Source organism: Bombus bifarius, unplaced genomic scaffold (genome assembly GCF_011952205.1).
Source record: "Bombus bifarius isolate JDL3187 unplaced genomic scaffold, Bbif_JDL3187 scf7180000009536, whole genome shotgun sequence".
Lineage (NCBI taxonomy): Eukaryota > Metazoa > Arthropoda > Insecta > Hymenoptera > Apidae > Bombus > Bombus bifarius.
In genome coordinates, this window is record NW_022885184.1 from 50242 (window position 1) to 73960 (window position 23719).

A 23719-nucleotide genomic window follows, 5' to 3' on the forward strand; every position below is an offset into this window, starting at 1 on the left:
CACATACATATAATTTTTCTAAAGAAAATTTCTTCGCGTTACTTTTCTCTCTTGATTTATAATCATTATCTGGAAATTATTTAAGAAAATTGTTTCGATGAAGTGAATGCATTGATGGATAAGTATAACTTACCCTAGTACGTGTTGTTATTTATATGTTAACAAATGTAAATCTATTCTTTTTTTTTCGATAATGAAATTGCATAGCTAAACTTGTAGTAACAGTGTATTCTCGTAAGTCAAAGAATAAGATATTTTACATTTTAATGGAAAGCTCCATGAAACCGATTAATAATTTCCTTCTTTGACGTGAACATATTCCTTTAATCACAGATTATGTAGAAGCTTTTGAAAGGTAAACGAGATGCAGTGTAATATTCCATAGTAAAAAGTGGTAAAACTAAGGAAGAAAGAAATTATGTCAAAGTTCGAAATTGATGAAAGACTTTTGTAGGTTAAAGTTCTCAAAAGATCCTTCTGTTCCGTAGGCACAACCCTAGGCGAAGGATATTATAATGAGACGGTATTTAATGTTTAGTCGGTATAGGTAACTAGACTCGATTTAGGAGTAGTAAGAGATAGAGGCGGACTAAGAAATTGCTAATGTTCGGAACGTTGAGAACATAATAATTATCCCTTCAATGAACGCCTCTCGACGTTAAATGGCGAGAAAAGGAAATGGAAATAATGGTGGAAAAGGAAAAAAAAGGAAGATGTGCGTTTCATTGCTCGTTACATTGCCGTATAATATATTCCATCCAATGCAAATTGGAATTTATGTGGAAGAATAGTAAGAATATTTTATACGTTCCAATAAAATACGATCGTTTATTATCGCATCAAAAGGTATACGTATAATCGCTTATTAAAATATTGCAACGATTCCAGTTTAAAATCCTGGAAATTACTATTGATTGATCTTTAGATTTCATTTGGATTATTTAAAAAAACATGTTTTTTTTTCTTTTAAACCTTGATCATTTATCAAGTTTATTTAACGTATATTGTAGGATGTTGTATACAGTTCTTGCATTTTTGTATGAAGTTTTGGTTAAGAATCCTATAATTTTGGAATCTTAAGAGATTCCAATATCGACTAATCTAAGTCCACGTTCCTTCTTACTCTGATTCTGAAATTTGACCTGTTTTCAGCAAAAATATCCCTGTGGATATGCTTCTCGATTTTCGATCAATTGGTAGTTTAGAATACCGGTCTTCCAGCAATTAGTAGCACCTCTGTAGTGTGCATCCAAATCCGAGAGTTACGATCCACGTGCTAAGGGTGTTGATTCTCCAAGCAATATTGTAACACGGTGTAATTGCTATTGAGCAGGCGACGATGAGTCCCTAATTACTTATTAAGGTTCGTTCATCGACCCTTCGGATCGCGAACCTAATAGCGTACCTTCCATCAACACACAGCCTCAAAAGTGGCAGATATCCGTGTTCGTGTTAGAAAGTTCGCCAATTATAAAAATAATCCGAACGTCTGAAAATACACGATTTTCTCATGCGGAATTGAAACGTGTTAGAAATTATTTTGTATCATTAAGAAATGGATTCGTCACGAGATTCTTTTGCAATTCCACCAAGTTAGAAATCTGTATTTTTTGCATTCTCACATTAACTATACTAAACACACCAACGATCATAGCAAGTTCTAGAATATATTTTTGATTAACGTATCATTTCATTCGCACGACATGTGTTTTATAATGTAAAATGATAAATGAAGTATAATTTATTCGAGTTTTTCAATAAATGTAACGAGTAAGAATAACTAATATTTAATGGCTAGCACTGTATATTAATTGCTCCTTTTATTCTATGTAATTCGTTGATTAATAGAAGGTCGTCGGTTTTAGTTTCGAGAATTGTTCAATTATAGGACTTGTGTGGCTGCTTCTGTGGGGAAGGAAGCCATTATTACAGTTTTCTTTTTATTTTTTAGTTCCCACTTTTATGGAAACGTAATTAATGGTACTATTTGCAATCTTAAAATGAGTTTGCCTGAGATCATTTAGAAGGTTATTATTCAATATTACTTTCTCAATATCTTTCCTCTTGTGTCGGTTTTTTTTTTGTGCAGCTGTAGCAACTGATTTAATGTAATGTAATTAATTGGAAGTTTTATTTTTATTTCGTTCCGGTTGTAACAGTTAAAAAAAATATATATATATATGTTGCAACAATATATGTTCTGAAATACATACAATTTTAATGATACTATTTCCAGGTTGAAAGCGATTTTGGAAATTTTTCATTTGCGACTAACGAGTTTTGATTTCTAATGTATGAGAATTATTTTCATTATTTGTTCGGGTTTAAGATTCGTTTCTTGATAATATAAAATATCCGGCCGACATTTGTTAAGTTAAATCTGCAATTGTGGTAGTGTGTCGAGATAAGCGAGAAAAGAAACCATTCAAGCCCTAACAAAGTATCCCTATTGCCATTGTCGGTTACGAAACATACGTACTTACATACACATATATGTATTAGTTGTATAACGATTTTATAGATCTACTTTCTGTCTCTGTGTTAGCAAGTGATTTACAATCAAATTATACTATTGTATTTCTGTGCATATTATAAGTAGGATAATGGATTTGTGCAAGAGCATTATTAATATGTGATTACGTGTTAATACATTTGAAAGATCATTATTAAGTTCTTTTGGAATGGTTGGATTCCGAATAACATATTAATTAATTTACGTATCCAGGTATTATATATATATACATATATATATTTTAGCAAATTTATCAGATTGGGATACCACAGAAAATTTGATTGCGGAATATTAATTTTGGTTTTTGCTGGCTAAGTTATGTCGCCAATATTTCAATGTGGATATTTTACAATTTTCTGCATCCGTTACATTTATATATTAATGATTTACATATTAATAGAGTACGCTCTTCCGCTACCAGTAACGTATTTGTAATTTATTATGGAATTTCTAGTTGTAACTCGATTGTAGATGGGAGCATGCCCGTAGGTTGTGTGCAATAGCGTTTCTGAAATTTAGTAAAGTCGGTAGAGTTTACGTTATCTGGTGCTGTGTCGAGTAGAATCTACTTGTATGACTTTTCATTGTAACGAAATAGCTAATTTTGCTGGTAACTGTGAATTTTTCGCATTAGATTTTTTCACAATATGTGATACTGAAATCTTGTGCATCAATAAACATTTATCGCCTATAAATAACCCTTTAAATTATGGGATGGACTAATCTTTAAACATTAAGCCGTAAAAATGGCAAGCTCAATGCTCTACTGATTTGATCTTCCTTTTTTTTTTTTTAATTTCTTAAACGAGTTCATGCATACATTTGATGAATCGATGTACATCTCCGTGTATAAATATCAGGTCGCTTGCTGGTTCCATATAAAACGTGGTAATCGATCTAGATTATCAGGCAAAGCAAAATTTTGCATCGACAGAAGATAACTATTTGAAATATACGATAAAAGTTGGCAGACACTTTTTCCAACAGTTACATAAAAATAGTGCATTGCGGCCTTCCCATTCTACCCAAAATCTGAATTTTATTTATAGAATCATTTGCAGTATTCGTAGGGTCGGATAACGATAAAAGGATATAAATAAAAATTTGACGAAACAGTCATCAAAAGACGCGGCGGGTAAAAATGGAACAAGAATCTAATTTAATTGCACGTATGTATAATTGTTGAAATTATTATAATATCGAGTATGTGTGTTATTCATAGTCTAGGATTTTAAACGAGATAATAAAACTTAACTTTTTGATGATTTCCTAATGATTTACCTAAGGCAACCTTTCGTCTCAATACTCAGAAAAAGGTTTAATAGTTTTAGTTCTAAGCAGCTGTTGTTAGTAATAATATTTTGATTCTATTTTCACGTAACTCATCATTTTTTGCCAAAATTTGCGTTTTTTGCAGTGATAGATCAGTTCTGCTTCGGGATTTGTATTTGCAACCAAATAGTATCACATAGTGAGTATTATAGGATTCAGAAAGATTTTAATTTATCGGACAATATAATTTGTAAGTCACAAATTAATGTCTGATTAAGTCATGACTGACATGTTTTATCATATTCATAATACGATGCAATGACTTTTGCAGATTTACGTATAACGACAATACGTGAAAATATATTATTGCTCTGTTGTAACATTGGCAAAATATTTATATTGCTAATTAATAAAAATATATACATTGCTATGAAAGAAAATTTGGCCAACATTTGAAGAAACACTTATTGTAAATGAAATACATGCAATTTGTATCGTAAGACAGGGAAACTAGAGTTGTACGAAGACAGACAAATAGGTGGATCGATTTATTGGCAATGGCCCAATGACATTGGTTTTGCTTTTTTTCCGGACGTGGAAATTGTGTCTAGCGAAGCAACACAGAGTGCGAAAAAAGTCGTAAAAGAAATATTTCTTTTTAAGGGCGAGAAGAAGCTTGTACTTTCTTGACATCGGATGGTTAGTCGTTATAGTATTCTATTTAAATCAATAACTGTCAACTAATTAAGCGTCAAAAACTATTGACGATATTGGCAGATGTTTCGAATAAACGTGTTATTACGGGAAACATAATTTGGCGTGAGTTAGCTATTTCGTAGATGGATGCATAAAGTGCGCTATACGAAGGGCAACTCTCTGTCTTCTTCATCGAAATATATTTTTATTGCATTAATAATTGATGTAAAATGAACATTAAATCTCAAGTGATATTTTAACATCTTCCTTGGAAATTTTCGACTTCTATCTGCAACATCTGATAGTACTATTAAAAGCTTCGAAAGTATTCACGAAGGAATTGATTTAAATAAGATATTCTGCATGCCTGTACAGAAGTATATGGAATGAGAAAACGAATTCCTTCGATTGCATAATTAAATCTAGTGATTTGAAACCCTAATTGTTTGATAGATTGTTCTAGGTAGAAGTCCAGTTAGCTTTCTCCATCGCTGGATCGCTACAGATTTAATATATTTTTCGTAACACGGGTAAAAGAAATATTTACGTAACATCTTGAAGATTTTTATCTGACTTTAGGAAAATGGCACGGTTATCTCAATTTTCGATGACGGAAATATGGGACCATATTACATGCTTAAACTCTCACGTATAGACGAGTCACTTAACTTTCTACCCTTATCTCTGCCACTGTGAATTACTTGTACGCTATTTGTTAGATGAAAAAGATATTTTGACTAAAAACCGTATGGTATCAGGGCAAAGAGTATAACGTAATATTTGATTAAATTTTTATTACGTTGCTTTTTTTATTGAAATGCCAGTTTGAGTTTATCAAAAATGACATATGTCGTTTAGTTTCGCAGTTTGGAAGAGTATCGAACGCTGGGTAAAAAATTATTGCGGTGTATTTGTCTAGAAAACAGTAATTACCGAAGTATATTGTATGCCACATTTAGTATCATACAAGTTTGTGAGAAAAATTTTTTTCATATAACAAACGTTTCACCTGTAATCTAAGGTAGCAGAGTCAGGTAATCTACCCTGTACATCTATCCAAGTAAACAAGAAATATATTGGATTTAATTTCTACGTCTTATATTTATTCTATATAATTTTCAATAAGACTTTTCGTAAATACTACCGACCTAATTAGATTTTTTTTTTCGAAATATGTTTCATAAAAAATTATACAACTATACAATAATAAAATAAGATATACAAAAATAATACAATTAAATATTGTATTTTTTAACTTTTCCACGATATTTCAAATAAAGTGGTATACAACGAATTTGTACTGCTTATATTAGAAGCTTTATGACGAAATTATTTAAGGCAACAGTATAATGATTCATAAATTAAAGAGATACAATGTGATCCTTTTTAAATGGTTCTAAATTTGTATTTATTTGATTATACTATTTCCTTACTTACTCTTACAAAACTGAAATATTTATTACACCGTATTCAGTATTTAAATAAGAACATTTTCAAAGTAACGCCTTTATCACATCGATTTCAAATGGAAAAGCTAACTGGTAAGACTATTTAAATAATTTTCCAAGCAATTATTTCTAACAAGGTAAAAGTTTTATCATTGTAAACAGATTCGAGAGTCTACCTGCAGAATAGTTTCGATAACAAGATTAGCTAGTTATTAGGATTTCTTTGTGCCTCGATCATGACAATTTACTACCACAGTAATTTAAATCGCGCCGGTATTTGAATAGAAAGATTAAATGTTCGATTACCATATTAACCCTTCGTCATTTTGCGAAGTAACATTCATTACAGTCTCCGCTAATTGCAGTATATTTCATTGCGGCACCATATATGTATAATTTGTACGATTTAAACCCTGTCCAATCCTATTGCGTGCATTAAATAACATGAGAAATTGTGGAAACCGTTTACGTCATCACGATCTAAAACGCAATACTGAATCTTTAAATTAATATAATTAACCTCGTTTATTTAAATATTTCAACTTTTGCGTAGCTTATCATAAATTCCACGTTTCACGAAATTTTTTTGCGCGTTTCGCTTCGATGGAACAAGAAAATATGCCGATTAACAGCAAAAATACTTCGTCGATTTCAGTTTTTCAACGTAGATGCGGTGTAAAATCCTAATTAATAGCAATTATATTTGTTCACTATTTCTGCTCTGACTAGTTGATACACATATCCGGTCTTTGTCCGGGACATTATATAATGTATGACCTTCTATAAAAATAAAATTTTTAACAATGAAAATTTTGCGAATTTCTACTGGCTTGGCAAACGTTCTGTAGTTCGTGAAACAATTGTTGCACAGCGAAATTGTAAAGCTTCTGACCCCTCGATACTGTACAACTTTCATTTGAAACGTTTTTTCGTATTTCTGATAGTTACAGAAATAATCGCGTATAGATACTCAAACGGACATACTGTACGTATGTGCGTTTCGGCTTCATCAATTATTGTTTTTGCCGAACGCGTATACGAATTTATGGGCTACGTTGATATTACATATATGTCGGAGATGAAAGGAAAACCGGAGCCTTCCCTTTGCAATTTTGAGGAAGCCTTCTAATGCTTTAGCCTAGAATTTATCATAACTGTAATTAAGCAATTGTCATTTGTAATTGTTTGATATTTGTGAAAGCGAAAGTGGGTTCGAGGTGACAACTGGTCGCCGAACGTAGCCACGGTCACGGGATAAACGTTTTGCCTGACGAAGGTGTGGATCGGTTGTATTGTTCTCCCTAGAAATCACATAGAATTGTACTTTAGAGATGTCGATATAATGGGACACACGTTGTATTAGGAATCTCCAGACAGAAACAGCCTAGTAACGGCGTTTGGATCTTTCTCGATGTTTCCAAAGAGTATACAACAAACTTTTGACAGAAATTGCCTAGCAACAACGATTGGAACCTTCTCGATGTCTCCAGCGAGCATATAACAAACAAATGCAGTCGTATAGTGAAAAAGATTTTCATCAGATATTCATTCGTGTGATCGCCTTGGAAAGTGATACATCGAGCAATTTACCGAGTGTCTCAGCAATCGTATTTTTGTGTATAAAATTATTCTACGTATAGTAAAGAGTTATCCCGTTGACCGTGGATTCGTTTGAACCCCGGAACATTGTTAACAGCGTTAATTAAATTCATTATTCGTAAAACCTACCAATCGTTAATCTCATTATTCGTTAAATTCATTATTCGTAAGACATATTATTCGTTCCTCTTATTGTTCGTTAAACTTATTATTCTTTAATCTAATTATTAGTTAAACTTATCGTTTGTTAATCTTATCATTTATTAAACTCATTATTCATAATATTTTGTAAAATCTTGTTTATTCGCGTAAATATATTCTCTGTTTCGTAAAACAATGGCTAATTCAAACGAAGAATCATTACGCGCCTTAAATCCTAATGATAACCCGACATATACAACACATACGTATGTATATACGTCAATCGTCCTCAAAGAAATAACAAATTAAATATTAAAATTAAATAATATTTAAATTGTTTCGTTTCAATGTTTATACAAATTTATCTCAATTTGAACGTATATATTTATATATTTGTAATGCGATCCGATAAGCAGTGGTGCTTCACGCCGATAAAAAGACATCGCTCGGAGGGTGAGATCATATCGTCTCGCTAATAGCAAATCGCTGTACATATCGTGACAGCGATTTATATTTTTTATAATTATTATTATATGTATATTATGAAGGTTTATAATTCAGATTCATATTTTTGACACCTGCCTCCTTTTGTCATAGGTTAATGTTTCGCACACCCAAACCTTACTCGATAAATGCTCCTTAAAAAGGTGAGAACCGTATCAAAATCCATCTAGTGTTATTTTTATTATATTATTTTATATTATTTTATTATACGATTATCATTAATTTTATTTTATAGTATGTATAGATACATGCAATGTTACATATAATAGTATTTGTAACACAAAGAAAGCATTTGTTACTAGCAGAGGTTCTGTTCAAATAAAAGAATATTCGGATGGAAAAATGTTTCGATATTAGAACAATGGATTCGAATAATGGAGGTTCGAATATGGGAAGCCGTACGATGTTAATCAAAATAAAGAAGAATTGCTTTGTATGGAATGAAACAATTCTTACCTAAAATGTCCAAACATCCGAGTTCTGATATCATCGGGCTGGTGTTAATCTGACACATGTAACAATCTCTATCCGACTCCTTCAACTGACGAATGTGCAGCCGCCACGTGCCGTTGACGACTTCCTCCGTGGCTTGGCTACTTCCTGTCACCCCGAAGGCGTTACCGGATGCTACGCCGGACCCGGAACATCCGCTGGTCTCATAGGAGACCGAGATACGTGCATTGTGCGTTACCGTTCTAGTGTGGACTGAGAGAATCGTCTGGTCCGAGGCACGTAGCCAGCCAACCTGGAAAATCCATTGTCATTTCCTTACCTTTGCCGTGCCAACGACCAACTCTTTACCGTAACAGAAATTTTCATGTGGTTGCTCGAATAATCTCAATACTAATGATTTTTTGATACATCTGCATATTGGATCGATTGAGACTTTTTGCTATTCTTTACGTATTAGGTTGTCCGAAAAGTGTCATTTTTTCGCAAACATGTTTTTTACAACAATGCACCATTCAACAAACAGGAAACCAAGTCTGTGAAATGTCGCGGTGTTTATCTCAACAAAACAAAATGGATCGTACGTAATTCGACAAAATAACATAAATCAAAAAACGTTGTGCGTCTATTACTTCCTCATAAAACGAAAGAAACCTTTCGGACAACCTAATATTTCCTTTGCGAATACTTTCTTTTGTACATGAATTTAATAATCGTATTTTCACGCTTTTTATTTCATTTTACCTTTATCATACCATTTACGATAAGCGTGAGAACGATATAGGATCGATCATATTTATCATTTTTAAATTAACCAATCATTGATTCAATTATCGACTTAATTTGTCATCGTAAATTATTGTTCGCCGCCTTGTATTTCGTAGGAATTAATGGACACGAAAATTAATCGAAAGCAGAGGAATATACTGGGGAGAATCGTGAGAGAAACGAGCAAGAAGCGAAATTCGACGAGAACGATCGATAAAGTAACGAAATGTAACATCTTCGCGCACGTAAATGCGGCTTTTTTTTTAGAAAAATGGGACGACAACGAATGTGATATAGAAATATGAAAGTGTTGCGTGTAATTAATTTTAAAGTGAAAATTGATCGTTTATTCTTTTCTCGTTAGTTTCCCTTCGTTTCGGCAAGTACGACATATTGATCGACGAGAGAAAATATTCCACACACAGAAATCGCATTAATTTCTGTCGATTTTCGTTATACCATAATCCAGTCATCTTTAGAGCATTCAATTTGAAAATAATATGAAAGTAAAACAACGTTTATAAGTTTGGCTGGCATTTTCTCTCATAAAAGATCTCCGGAAACTATTTGGATCTGACTGGGGGCCGAGCTTATCTTAATCCATCCCTGCCTGCCAAGCTGCCTTGAGTGGCTTTCTATAGACCGAATATTTCATCTAGGTGGATACTTTACGGGTGGAATCTGTCGCCAGGGAAAATGTGTCTTCTCCGTCTCTACTTACTCCTCAATCCACCATCCAGTTCCGATTCTCTCTTTCTCTCTTCTTTCCAACACATACACACATATTACCGCTCCTTTCTCTACTATCTCCTTCTTCACGCTTTCTGTGCTTCCATTTCCCTCGACCGTTCCCTCTTCCTCTTCGAATATATAGATTTCGATCGAAAAACTTATTACTAAATATAGCTAACGTTGGAAGGAGGATAACTCTCGGTTGGATTAGGAACGAGAGGTACTCGAGGGAAAATTTTTCGCAGAAGTGTACACAAACGTTGAACTGTAGTACCTATCGCTAGATGAAATTAATTGTTTTTCTTTCCTCTTTAATTAAACGATTTATGCAGATCTAAGCACAGACCTGTTTCTCTGTTATGTAGTTACGTGATTTTTAACGACACATTACATTATTTAACACGTTGTTACACGTTGTTTAAATACAAGACATTGGAAGGGAGAGTAGGTAATAAGAAAAAAGGAAGAGAGGGAGAGGGAGAGAGAGAGAGAGAGAGAGAGAATCTTCAGCTTCGGTGATTTAATTTTGTCGCATACTTGTCGCTTTTAAATTCTGACTGACATTTTTTAATTTGACACTTTGCTCGTTTTGAACGAAGTTTCGTACAAGATTACTCATCACCGAACGTTATTAAAATTCGTTGTACCGTTCAATGCACATTATTGCTTGATCTTTTTTGATACAAAACGAAAACATGTGTTCGTCGGTGATTTTAACACTTGCTATACGTGTAATATCGTCACTTTCATGTTACTTTTTACGTATTATTTGTAAAGTTGTATTGTGAATGACATTACTTTGTAAATAATTGAATATATTAACGGTAAAACGAAAATGGTAAGATGTATTTTAGTTTAGCTTACTTCATTTTTAGTAGGAGAATTTTTAAACTGTGCGTAAGATCTTAAGAATAAAACTAACGATTCAAAAATTCTATTAAACAATATTAAACCTGTTAGATCAGATGGCAGAGATTAACTGAATCTAGCGATACCAAAGAGGATTTCATTATTTTTATACTTTACGAAATAAATACAAAAATTATCATATAATTCTCAGTTTTAATTTTATTTTATGTGTATATTGAATTAGAAATGTGTGTGTGTATATATATACATTTTTTATATAGCGAATGCTGTATTTCGCAACATTTTGAATATGAGTAGAACTAAATATATTAAGTTAACTTTCGTAATTTTATAATCGTAGATATTTGTGAAATATTTTTGTTCCGCTTTCGTGAATCATTACCGTAAAGTAGTGAGAGTTTATTTATATTCAATTACCTTATATTTTCCAATATTGCGAACACAGCAAGAAAAAACGACTTCACGGCCGATTGCAGCAGTTTGATTTCCAACTGGAGCGATAAATACAGGTCCCGTAGCAATGCTTGAATCTGAAATAGGAGGAGATATTTTTTTATGAGTTTATATATTCTATTTATAAAACAAAGTACGGCAAATAAAAATTATGACAGAAAATGTGGATTTATGCACATGGTGTTCGAAAATTATTTGTCACGACTATCATACCTCTAGATGAGTGAAGATATGTAGAAAAAAATAGCTGCAAAACTGACACTGACCGAGGAATTCAGGGCCAAATTTTTGTATTGCCTCGTATTCTACTCATCGTGAGGATAAAAGATCTCAATGGAACCCTGGATTGCAATCCGACCTTTTTTTTTTGGAAAAAAATGTTTAAAAACAAGAGCCACTTAAACGTATATTTGCTCCACTCGCAACGACATACAAAAATATTTCATATGTAGTTTATATGATATTAAAGAATGAATATGCGTATTGGTGATGCGTAATGATACGATGATGAATATGCGCAAATAATATTTTGCCCGAAGGTCATTTGTTCGAAGCTAGTATTAGTTTGCATATAGATCAATCTTTTTCTTTTCTATTGCGTGTTATAGCTGGCATTAGAATGTGAGTTTATTTACATCGACACTGGCGGACTCAGCATAAAACGCGAGAGAACTCGATGTAAGTAAACATGTTTACTTAACATGTCACACTACAAATATGTATCTAGAGGACCTGATCGCTATGAGCTTCCTAAGGTATCTCCGCCACTTGCTTTCCTAAATGTTATATAGATAAGTATTTGAGATGATGTTCCTTTACTACAATGCCAGAAATGGAAGTAAGCAATAATGGGGTTAAGATCACAAGTTCTAATTATTCTGTCATATTGTCATATTGTCATGTTATAAGTTGTTCATTGTAAACGCCTTGCTTTAATTTTGTCAAGGAAAATGAGCGGCGCTTCGAATAAACTCGGCGCTATACTACGACACGATTTTAATTGAAGTTCAACGACAAGTATGACAGATACAGCACGTTTATAAAAGATACATTAGTCTTGGCGTTAAGCGTGATTAAAACGCACTGGCTGAAGAATACCGAGATATTATTGAAAAAGCCGCTGCTGAAAATCACCGCGACAATCTGCGTTCTGCCATAAAGCGATGCTCTCGGTGTCGTGGCATCGTAGTTAAAGCCGGCAAAATTAATATTCCAATAAATGTTTCTGAAAGAAATCTGGCGAAGAAACGTGTTGCGATAGTAAACACGGCAATGTACAGTCACAAAATTATCTTTGATCGTCGGCGACGTGTACAATCTCGATAAAAATGAAGTTCATGCTAAACCCTAATTTTGTGAGTCGATGGTATTCCAAGGTCATATCGTTACACGTACGCTTTTTACGCATTCTAATGTCAGCTACAATATGTAGAAGGAAAATGATACGCATTTAAGTACAAAAGCACATCGATAAGCTATGAAAGATAATATGACATTGGTACGATAATTTACTTTTTGCGGCGTATTGTCCCTTTCACATTGTTCAAATTCTATGTAAAATATTCTTTGTTACCTCAGAATTGAAAGAGATATATAGAGATATTAAATGCGTGAAAAATGTAATACGATCAATCGGTGGATTGTGTAGGTACGTATTTTTAAATTGTAGAACAACAAATTACCATGACTGTTTTTCGCTTCAACAGCGATACAACCATAAGCTTTTTACATTTAATCAATTGATTCATTGTTTATTTGACGATTTTTCGCGATTGAAATCGCTGTTGTTAATTTTTATTGGAATGATCTATGTCGTTCGTTATCATTTTTAACTTCGCCATTAAACATTTATGCTTATATACCGTATATTCGTTGGAATTATTGAAAGATTTTTAAGTTTGAATCGTAATATTACCTCGAATATCATAGTCATAATATCATAATCAGATCTGAGTGAATTTCTTTTTTTTCTAATTATCAAGTATATTATAATCAATTCTCGTTGAGAATTGTAAGCAAGTTAGGCTGGCATGATACAGTGGCATGCGGAGTAATTTGAAATTACTCACAGTTGGCTTTTATGCGAGTGAATGTTCTACTTCAGCTGAATCTATTGTGTAGTTCTAGAGGCTAGTGTCTTTTTAGTCTGCGGATGTGTTCTGTACTGTCCAACAGTTAGGTCACCGGTGGGTTCGGGTGATTGCTTACACGTGTATTATATCTATTGCTGTACTTTGATATTTCTCCTTTTATTGTGAGTATCTTTAGGTCGCGATGGATTGTTTCCCTGGTTACGTTTTACAGAGCGTTCATTGAAATTCAATCATTGAAATTTAAATTAAATTAAGTTATATTAGTAAAAAGCAAACGTGATTCCAATAATTCATGATATCTTCGGTTATTGATCTTTTTAATTCAGTTATTGGTCTGGGCCAAAAGCAATGTGAAACTTCTTAAAAGCAACAATTGTTTTTATCCAAATTACATATTAAAAAATCTTTTAATTCTCCGGATCTTTCAAATATGAATAGAAGTAGTTCTTCGTTTTTCTTAGATATGACATGTTTTCTTCTTTCCTAAAATTCAACTAATTGCTGTAGAAGAAATATCACCTTCATTTTGTCGTCAAACATCGTACAGTTAATTACAGATAGCGTGTTCGTAATTCAATGTATTATGGATCGATATATTTGAATATATACAGGGTGGTTGGTAACTGGTGGTACAAGCGGAAAGGGGGTGATTCTACGCGATAAAAGAAGTCGAAAATATAGAATAAAAATTAAAAAAAAAAATTTTTTTTTAATTTTTCCATCGAGACAACGATCTACAGTGAGATCCGTTATAACGTACCGCATGCGTACCGAGCGAAAATTCAAAGTCGATTTTCTCGAAAACAAAGCCTCAAACGAAAAATTTTTATTCTATATTTTCGACTTCTTTTTTCACGTAGAATCACCCCTTTTCCGCTTGTACCACCAGTTACCAACCACCCTGTATATACGTCATTATGTGGCTTTGTATCATATTTTTTGGTTCATTCTATAATTCCTGATAGAATAGAGGACGTTGATATCGTCTTACTGAAACCTACCTGTATTATCTTCTTAGTTCGTATTAAATCAACGCTATAATAAAATTACAAAATGACAGGAGAAACTTCTTTATCAATTAAACCTATGAAAATTATTATTTATTTTAACATTGCATGAAATAAATTGTTCGTCTTTTTTTATAAACGAAGCTTCGCTGAATTAGACAATTTTTTAAATATACAATATGTTAATTCAGTGTAAACTCAATTGAACTACCCCTATTATCGTAACAGAAATAAGGGAATCGATCATTTCGTGGCGTCGATTATCTAATCGTAACGGAAATTTACGATTCCCGTTGACGTGCTTTCTCGCGATCGCGTTTCTCCGCGAATGGTCGATTAAACACAATAAAATATATAAAAATATACAATATACACATATACGTATATAATGCAAAAATTATCATTGTCATATTATTCCTCCTTTATTTACGCGTAATTCTCTTTGTAGGATGTAAAACTACGCATATCTACGTCACAAACTTGTAAAATATTCTGCCTTTGCAGCAAGACATACAATAATGAAACTGGGAAGAGCTTGAGCATAAGACTCAAAGAGCATGAAACATACACCAGATTGGATTACATAGAATCGACCGTAACAGAGTACCAAAAGAATGGAGTGGAGAATGTAAGACTAAAACTACAGTCTAACATCAACAGACATATTGATCACTGTCAGCTCAACATCATCTGAGATACGTTTCCCCAATTTTTTAGCTATACTACTTAGACCCTTCTTTTATACTTCTATTCAATTGGCACTTTTCAATATCTTTAGAACCGTAGAATAACACTCGATAATCGTTGAACGAACGATGAACTAAACTATTGACGACGCAAACAGTAAGTACTTAAATTGAAAAGGTCATCAAAACACGGGTGTATAAAGTTCTCGTCTTAATTTTCTCATAAAATTCAGGACTTGTCTGTTTTTTTAACGTTAGCTAGAACGTTACCTGATTTTTCTCTCTGCCATATTTATAGAGGTTTGATTTAAAATTAAAGTAACCATAACTCTTTATCTCTCACGCTTAAAATTCATTGCAACCAATCCGGCCCCTGCTGTAGTTATCTGAAGAATATAAATTGCAAATGGCGATTAAAAATTTATTGTTTCGTTATTGCTACCCATTAGCGACAACCGATTATTGTTACAAACTGCTATTACGAATTTAGTATCGTCGATACGACAAAATTATTATTTTCATGTAGTTCCCCTTAAACGCAAATTCTTTCAAATCTATCAAAAAACATTTACTCAACTGACGATTATTTTTAAATCTAGTCGCACGATTACCTTTGCATTTTAATGACGGTACACCAGTTGAATAATCAACTGCTCTTCATTGATTTGACGTGTAGCGTACCAAGGCCATTGTTACATCGTGCGATCGTTGCAGCATATTAGTATCAGATGTCGTATACAAAATATAATTTACTGTTCTATCAGTTTAATTATAATACATTTACAGGGGATGCTGAAAATAAATACTTTGGATTTTAAGCCATGCCTACAAGCTATTAATCATTAATTTGTCGATACTTCCTTGATTGATTCCCAATACGTTGGAAGTTGTTGGAAAGCCTGTTCAATACTGTAATGCAGTATCACAACGTTTTTAACAGCTGTTGCGTATTTATTGAATTTCAAGCGTGCGTTACAAGCAAAAATTCGATACAAATTCTAGACGATTCTAAATAATAATAAATTCTAATCCACGTTCAATCCAATCCACGTATTTAAACAGTTGCAATAAATCATCTGCTCACATGTACGAACAAGGTTTTCAACAACTTCGAACAGTACCAGGAAGTACCGAAATTATTTACGAATAATACAGAAATCAAGTTAATGACAAAAAGTCTGCGGGATATTTACAAATCAAATAAAACATACATACGTTCGTCGTTGAATTAATTCTTGAATTGGGAAATATTAAGCAGTCACCTATATACATATTCAGTATACATAAGAGGATCGCGCTACGTTTGCAAAACTCAAACAATCCCATCGAGTAATTCTAATAGTTAGAATCGTGACAGTCTCAGAACTTCGATTTATATATACAATGCGTTGATATAGCTGACGATGAATTGTAAATTCGTTCGGCGTTTACAGTATATAGCATAACGAATTGTAATATTCTATCTCTATTACAAATTAGCATAAGGATATGTTCTTCCGATGCACGAATCTGCTAATAAAGGTTCAAGCTTGAGTCACGTTCAGTGGAAACGTGACCTAATGTACGTATGTCGACAAGTTAGTAAATAGATGTTGTCAAATATCTTGCACGCAAGTATCTTAGTATCGAGTTTACTGACAAAACGTAGTAAGTTATACATCATCATTATAATATATAAATAAAATAATACATTTGATCTATAAAACAACCAATCTTATACATTTATTTTCCAATTATATATTGTTATTCAAATAATATTATTTTATATATCTATTTATAGTATTTATAGTATTTATTTATAGAGAAACGAAGCAAAATAACTACTAGGATGAAAGTAGTTTTCTATAATATCCAATCCTTGGTAGTAGCATTGACGAATTGTATTAAAGGTATTTATACCTACAGTGGCTCGCGAAGGTATTCGTACACTTACCATAGAACATTTTTATACGCATATTGTGCGTATTGTATAAAATTTCATAATTTTATTATATATTACAGCCTTATAAAATTTTTAACTTTTGACATTTCATCAGCACTATAATGAGACTCAACTGCTACGATTCTATTGGCAAGATTTGAATGCAATCTGAAAATTGTACACAGAAGTAGCAAGACATTTACTTATATCTACTAAGAAAAACTAGTATACTATGTGAATGGTCACCTCAAGCATACAAGAAGTATGAAAAATGATCCCACTGAATACCAAGACTTATTAATAATGTGGAAGATTGCCTGTTTAAGTAACAATATAATAATTAAGTAATAATTTCTGTACATTTTCAGAGTCCATTATTTATATAAATATGGCAATTCAGTGTTTCTACATTAAATTTCAAAATGTTTCGTATAATAGAAAAGATGTCGAAAAGTGAAGAAATACTTCTGTGAGCCACTGTAAATGATCGATGTTTCAAAGACAGACGATAAGGTAGACTGTACGGCGACTTGGGACAGCGTGTCAAACTTGGTCGACTAAATAACGAAATACTATTGTAGGCGTGATAGATTGACAGTCTGATAGAATGTTTAAAGCTGTTCGACACGATTGTGAGAAAAGACGTCTGACGTAGCCCGCGGGCGAAGGCGCAGTGAAAGCCAGCGGTGACGTTTTGGCTTCACCAAGGTGAAGTAAGGAGTAACGTGATGAGACTATAGCCTCATAGCTCTAAGTCCTATGATTAGATGAGCTTTGCGAACCGTTTCTCACTACCGGTTACACTTTTCAACACGTACTGCACGAATGAATTTATTTGCGTTTGTAAACATGATGAAGCTCTTGAATTATCAATTGATGAAACATCCAATATTCTATTGAGCATTTTTTTATTACAAGCTGGTACATCAAAAATCATTTTTTTTTTTTTTTTTTAGATAAGATCGCATTACACATCGCACTTACGGTATTTTGTATTGGACGTTAAGAAAGATTGTCTCGTAAGAATTTGTCGTTGTCACAACATTTAATTGCTAGTATCGATTATTCTGAACGATTACGTTACGTTAAAATAACGAATAAAAATTTATCGCTGCGAACGATTTTGGACAATTCTGAATAACAAAGAAAATATTTTTGTGACAGTTGCAAATTTTTACCGACATCTGCCTATCTTATCGTTAACTACATAAACGAATTCTTCGCTTTGTTATTTTTAAGCAATATTATTCATACGCGAAATATATCGTTCAGTATAGTCTAAACAATTTAAATCTTCCTAATAATATTTTTGTTGGCACGAAAAAGTACTTTCCTTTCAAATGAAAAATTTATATTTGTTTTGTAATTTCCCGAGTGAAATTTTTGTTGTCAAAAGCTAGAGGAAATGTCACGTTCCCATAATATGTACCTATCTTGTCTTTCTAGTTAATTTATTTTTGGAGAAACCAAATCATTCGAAAACAAGGTATACGTACGTACATGCTTTTGAAAAAAGAGTAAAATTAATCTTTTCTAAACAAATCATACATATTCCTCTTCTTTACCGAGAAAATAAAAAGAGAATAACACAATATTTCATTTTTATAGCCTTCAGTAGTTCCATATCTATGTTATCGGACATATTTCTTGAGAATTTGATCTTTCCAACTTTATATTTTACACAAACATGTTTATTGCACTATAAATATTTTCTATTTTATTATTCATGTGATACCATATTGGGCATCGTTCATGAAATTTTTATCACATTTATTGATAACTTACGTGAAAGTATTATATTCTATGATATACACTAACGCTAAATATACCCTGTAACTTCTATATACATTTTCAGCTTTCTTTTAAACTCTACTAATGTAATCGTGTATCTCATTACACTGTTAATGGAACTTTGTATAATCCACTTGATAAGATTTCAGCGAAACGTCCTTCTAAGTAATATGAAATTACCAGAAAAATTGGAATTCTGAAAGACAAACTAGTACAAAGTATACGCAACGATGTAAATTTTTAGAAAATTGAAAAAACTAGAAAATGTCAGAGAAGTGTAAAGAAAGGAATAAAAATTACAATAAAGTGGCAAGAAAATCATCTTGATTCTCTCGATGGTACTCTAGATTTGGTAGTCAAACACGAAAATCCCATAAAAACGAAACTAATACAGCGATGAATTTCAAATTAAGCTGCGCTAAACAAATTAGTCGGTTAAAGGTATTTTAACGGAGTAGTTGTTTCAGGATAATAATTTTCCCCGCTAATTGTGGACGACTTCTTGTTTCTACATCGTGCTTTAAAAGATAAATGGAAGAGAAAATATGCAGATAGGTGAAAAATGTAAAAAATGATGAAATAACACTTCAGTGGGGTTTTAATTAAACAGTATCAGTGCTACTTTTATAAAATGTTAGAATGTGCTTATCTTTTTATATGTCTGAGTCTGCGTTTCTTATTCTACCGTTTGAGAAAACTGAAAGTAAATACCAAAATTGTTTATCACGATACAATCAATTATAATACGAGTCTTTTTTTTTAATGATAATACATTTTCGATCCTTTGTTTTCAGCAGTCTGGAAACAGGATATTGAATCTTCATATCTTTAATTAAATTTTCCATTCAATTTTATTTATTGTCTATGTTACAATAAGCTTATTATTCCTAACACATTGTCAGACAGTTTTCGAGAGATAAGAATCGAGAAACTAGTTTTGTGTGTTTCACAGGAGAAGCTATAATTAAAATTTGCCAGAGAAGAATCGCGTTGAATATGTAATATAGAACGTAATTTTTGTGACGATTGGTATCATTTTTCACTGCAAAATATCAACAACGAAATTGCTTTCATACGTAACGGATGTGTAATTGATTGTGAAAGAGATTAAGAATGACATAAACACATGCGCATAGTAATTGTAACAATAATCTACGAATAGTACTAATTTCTTAGCAAATTCTTCATTCCTTATACGCTGTATTGTTTTAAACGTTTCAATTGGATATTCGTATCTTTTCCATTAGAATTTACAAACGTAAGCATTCGAGTACTTCCACGTATGAACGTACAAAGGATAAAACAACGTGATAGACAGGTTTGGGAGAGAATAATCGAGAGTGACGTTGCTAATATTGAAAATAACGTAAAGTCAGTCGTGAATGCGTACGAAATAGAAAATGACAACGAAAAGTTGGTTTATTAAAGGTTGTTAAATCGTCGCGCATCGGCGCATTCCTGTGTTTTCTCTACGGTAGAAAATATTTCACGGGCGTTAACGGGACAGCACGACATTACTCTTGTCTCGCACGTTTCGCTCCGAGATTTCTCCGTTCTCCGTTCGTATCTTCATCTCTATGTGTCTTTATCCTCTTACGTTTTCACGTTCCTTCCATTTCTTCTCTCGAGCCGTGTTATCTTTCAATCTTCTCCTTGGAAGGCAGACAGCCTCACCTTCCTAGCAATCAAGCATCGAGAAACGTGTTTGCCGGAAACACTGAAAATATTCAAATCGCTCGCGCGACTTTTAATATTTTCCAATAGATTGTGAAATGGAGGCAGGGCATAGGAAACGACAAACGATAAACGGAAAGCGATAAACGATAGAAACGATAGAGAAAGGAAGATTGAAATGGAATTGGTGAATTGAAATCTATCGCGATATCCGCTTCAGTGTGACGCGCCATCGATATATTGACACGTTTCGCGAAAGACTCGCAAAATTTGAAACGATTTGCCGCGAACGTTGACATTGAAATGACGGGCATTTAGCGGTGGCGGAACATTCAAACATTGCGACGTTACGATGTATTCGTTTTTCCTTCCGGTGCCATTTCTTCTTGCTTGGAATACCTTCTGTTTTCACTGGCGTTCTCATTTATGCGGCTTTCTACCTCGCCCCGTGTTACTCTTTTCTTTTTTTCTTTTTTTTTTTTTTGCTTTCCGCTCCCTTCCGTCCGCCCTCTTCTTTTTCGCAGACGAGCACTACCTTTCACGTCTTATTTTTTTCACTCTTACCCTCTTCTCGAGCTTGTTCGTCAGTTCTCTTCAGATAGCACAGAGAGCCACTCTCGACGTAAGTAATATCTAAATTGCTTCCGCGGTTTCAATTTTTTCTTCGATTTCAAGCTTATTCGGCTAAATTGGGATAAAATTGTTGCGAAACCATGAGATCGCTGAGAAAGAACGACAATACTTCTTCCGCCAATACTGCAAAGCTTCTTCGTTTTCTATCCTTCCTTTCCCCGTACTTTACTTTGATTCACTGGTATGTGTTATTCGTTTGCATAAGTCATATCGTATTATTCTGTATGTTCTTAGCATTTTTATAGGATTATCATTTACACGAGATGGTTATCGTAACCAAAATGGTGAAACATTTTTTGATGCTTTCCGGTAACCTGAGAGAAAATGTTACGGATAAAAATTTGTGAACATGTAATCAGTAACAAAGTGCGCTATTAAAAATTCGCCAAAATATTTGTTCTTCGACAAAAAATCAGGATCGCGTTTACTCTCTTATGACATTGTCATAATTTAGGAGGCATGGAAACCAATTCAACAACATCGGATGAAGCTATTAACAAGCGAAAAGTTGAATTACGACGAGTTTATTTATTATTTTTAGCAACTAAAAGGTATTTTTGAATTACATTAGTGTTTCTCGGGTAAATAATTTTAAAATGATTTTCTAATCGACTTACTGAAAAAAACGACTTAATCTGATATTGATGATAATTTTTCCTCGATATTTATCATACCCGATGAAAGAAATTATATAGCCATATATAAGAATAAAAGTGATCTTAAATCTTCTATCGAGAAAAAGTATTTTGACATTGTTCAATATTCTATTTTCTTATCGATCGAGTATTAAGTAACTTTTGTTCACAACGCTCTTTTATCAACTTATAATTCTCATTTTAAAAAATGCGAGCTTAACACTTTGACTGCCACGCCAAAATCACATGTCTCGCTCAGGACGCCACGGGAGTATTTTTATTATTCAAAGCATATAATGGCAAAATAATAATAAATTGATGATGTAAGACAACATTCTTTTCCGATGGACCGTTTATCTTATTGGTGGTCGCGGGTGACCACCGTGGCGCCTTGGTAACAGTTGATAGCGACATATTATAACAAGGCTTCGTTTATTTCAACAAACCATTCGCATTCGTTATTTCGTCGTAAGCAAAACGTCCAGAAGATATTGTTGAAACGTGGAGAAGATATTAGTAAACAGTATTTGCTCATTCTATATGTAATAATAAGGTATGTTCACACTTCTAACTTCAATTATGTGATTAAAAAGCAACATTTACGATTATTTTCTAAGCTGTGTTTATAATATTCGTAGATTACCCCTCAAAGATATGGATGCAAACACAGATGCAAGATTTGTTCTCATTTTTTTTTTATTGATGTTCTAATAAAAATGTTTAATTGTTCAATGGAGCACTTTTTATTTTAAAGTATCTTCTGTTTATCGGTTATATTCAAAAAGCCCTAACTGTTAATTTTCATTCAATTTTTACAATTGTGAGAAGTTCAAGCGCTCCGGTCATCAATGACCACCGTGGCGTCACAGGAGAAACCGTGGCCGGTCATATATGACCAATGTGGCAATCAAAGTGTTAAACTTCGCTAGGAAAGGTAATTCGATACAGTAAGAATATCTGTAAAGATATGTCCACAAATTTTCTTTCTGAAAATGTTACCGCTACAAGCTTCTGCGTACTATATCTTTTCTCCTCAGCGCTTGAAGCTAATGAGAAAAGTTCATATAAACTGTCTTTTATGCGATTCTGTTTACGAAAAACAGCAAGTTACGTGTTTTGTCATCTTATATCTGATCACTTCCATAAAAGATCTACAGAATGATTCAATTTTGAATCACGTCTGTTACTTGTTAATTCATTTACTTCCAATACGTCCTAGCGTTGCATGAAATTATTGAAATCTCTGTTCCACTCTATAATGCAATATTTTAAGATTATCGATAGGTTCAGTATGTTTCGTACACAAGTGGTTTGAGTATTCTTACAAATAGAAATTTGTACAAAAATACAGTTTACAGTCTCTCTTTCTACGAGCAATAAATAAGCTTGGAAACAATAAGAATCGAGGTTTTGGCAAGGTTATCTTAAATGTCTTCTTTGTGGCACGATAGATGTTGAGAAACGTTGTCGTGTTTTCCTTAGTAAATGATCATAAGTTACGGTAGTTAGCGCAGTTAGGACTCCGCGTGAATGTCCGGACAGTAAACTGCACATGTGCGACGAGAAAATCCAAAATTACGATGTCCCAACTAGCCGAACACGAGGAAATCTTACTGACTGTAAGTTACGTTCCGTGCAACGTTCTAGAAGAGCATTAATTCCTTCCACCGAGTTTGTTTCACGGTATTTTCTGCTACAAGCAGCACAAAGAACAACGAAGTGGGTGAGAATGATCGAAAGGAGAAAATTGCGAAATGTCGAGGATGATCGATTGTTTTCCTTCGCTTATCCGCCAGCGGTTGGGACAAGAAAAAGAAAGGGAGGGAGGAAGCTA

General features: G+C 33.1%; 1 protein-coding gene across 1 annotated transcript in view; it reads right to left on the reverse strand.

Annotated features, from left to right (window-relative positions):
* LOC117215338 (lachesin-like) overlaps positions 1 to 23719 on the reverse strand; it is a 94546-nt gene that overhangs the window by 17598 nt on the left and 53229 nt on the right. Inside the window, exons 2-3 of the mRNA XM_033461704.1 lie at positions 11410 to 11522; positions 8629 to 8917 (exon numbers count right to left, since the gene is read on the reverse strand). Coding sequence (XP_033317595.1) covers positions 8629 to 8917; positions 11410 to 11522 — 402 coding nt within the window. The remainder of the gene's footprint in view (positions 1 to 8628; positions 8918 to 11409; positions 11523 to 23719) is intronic.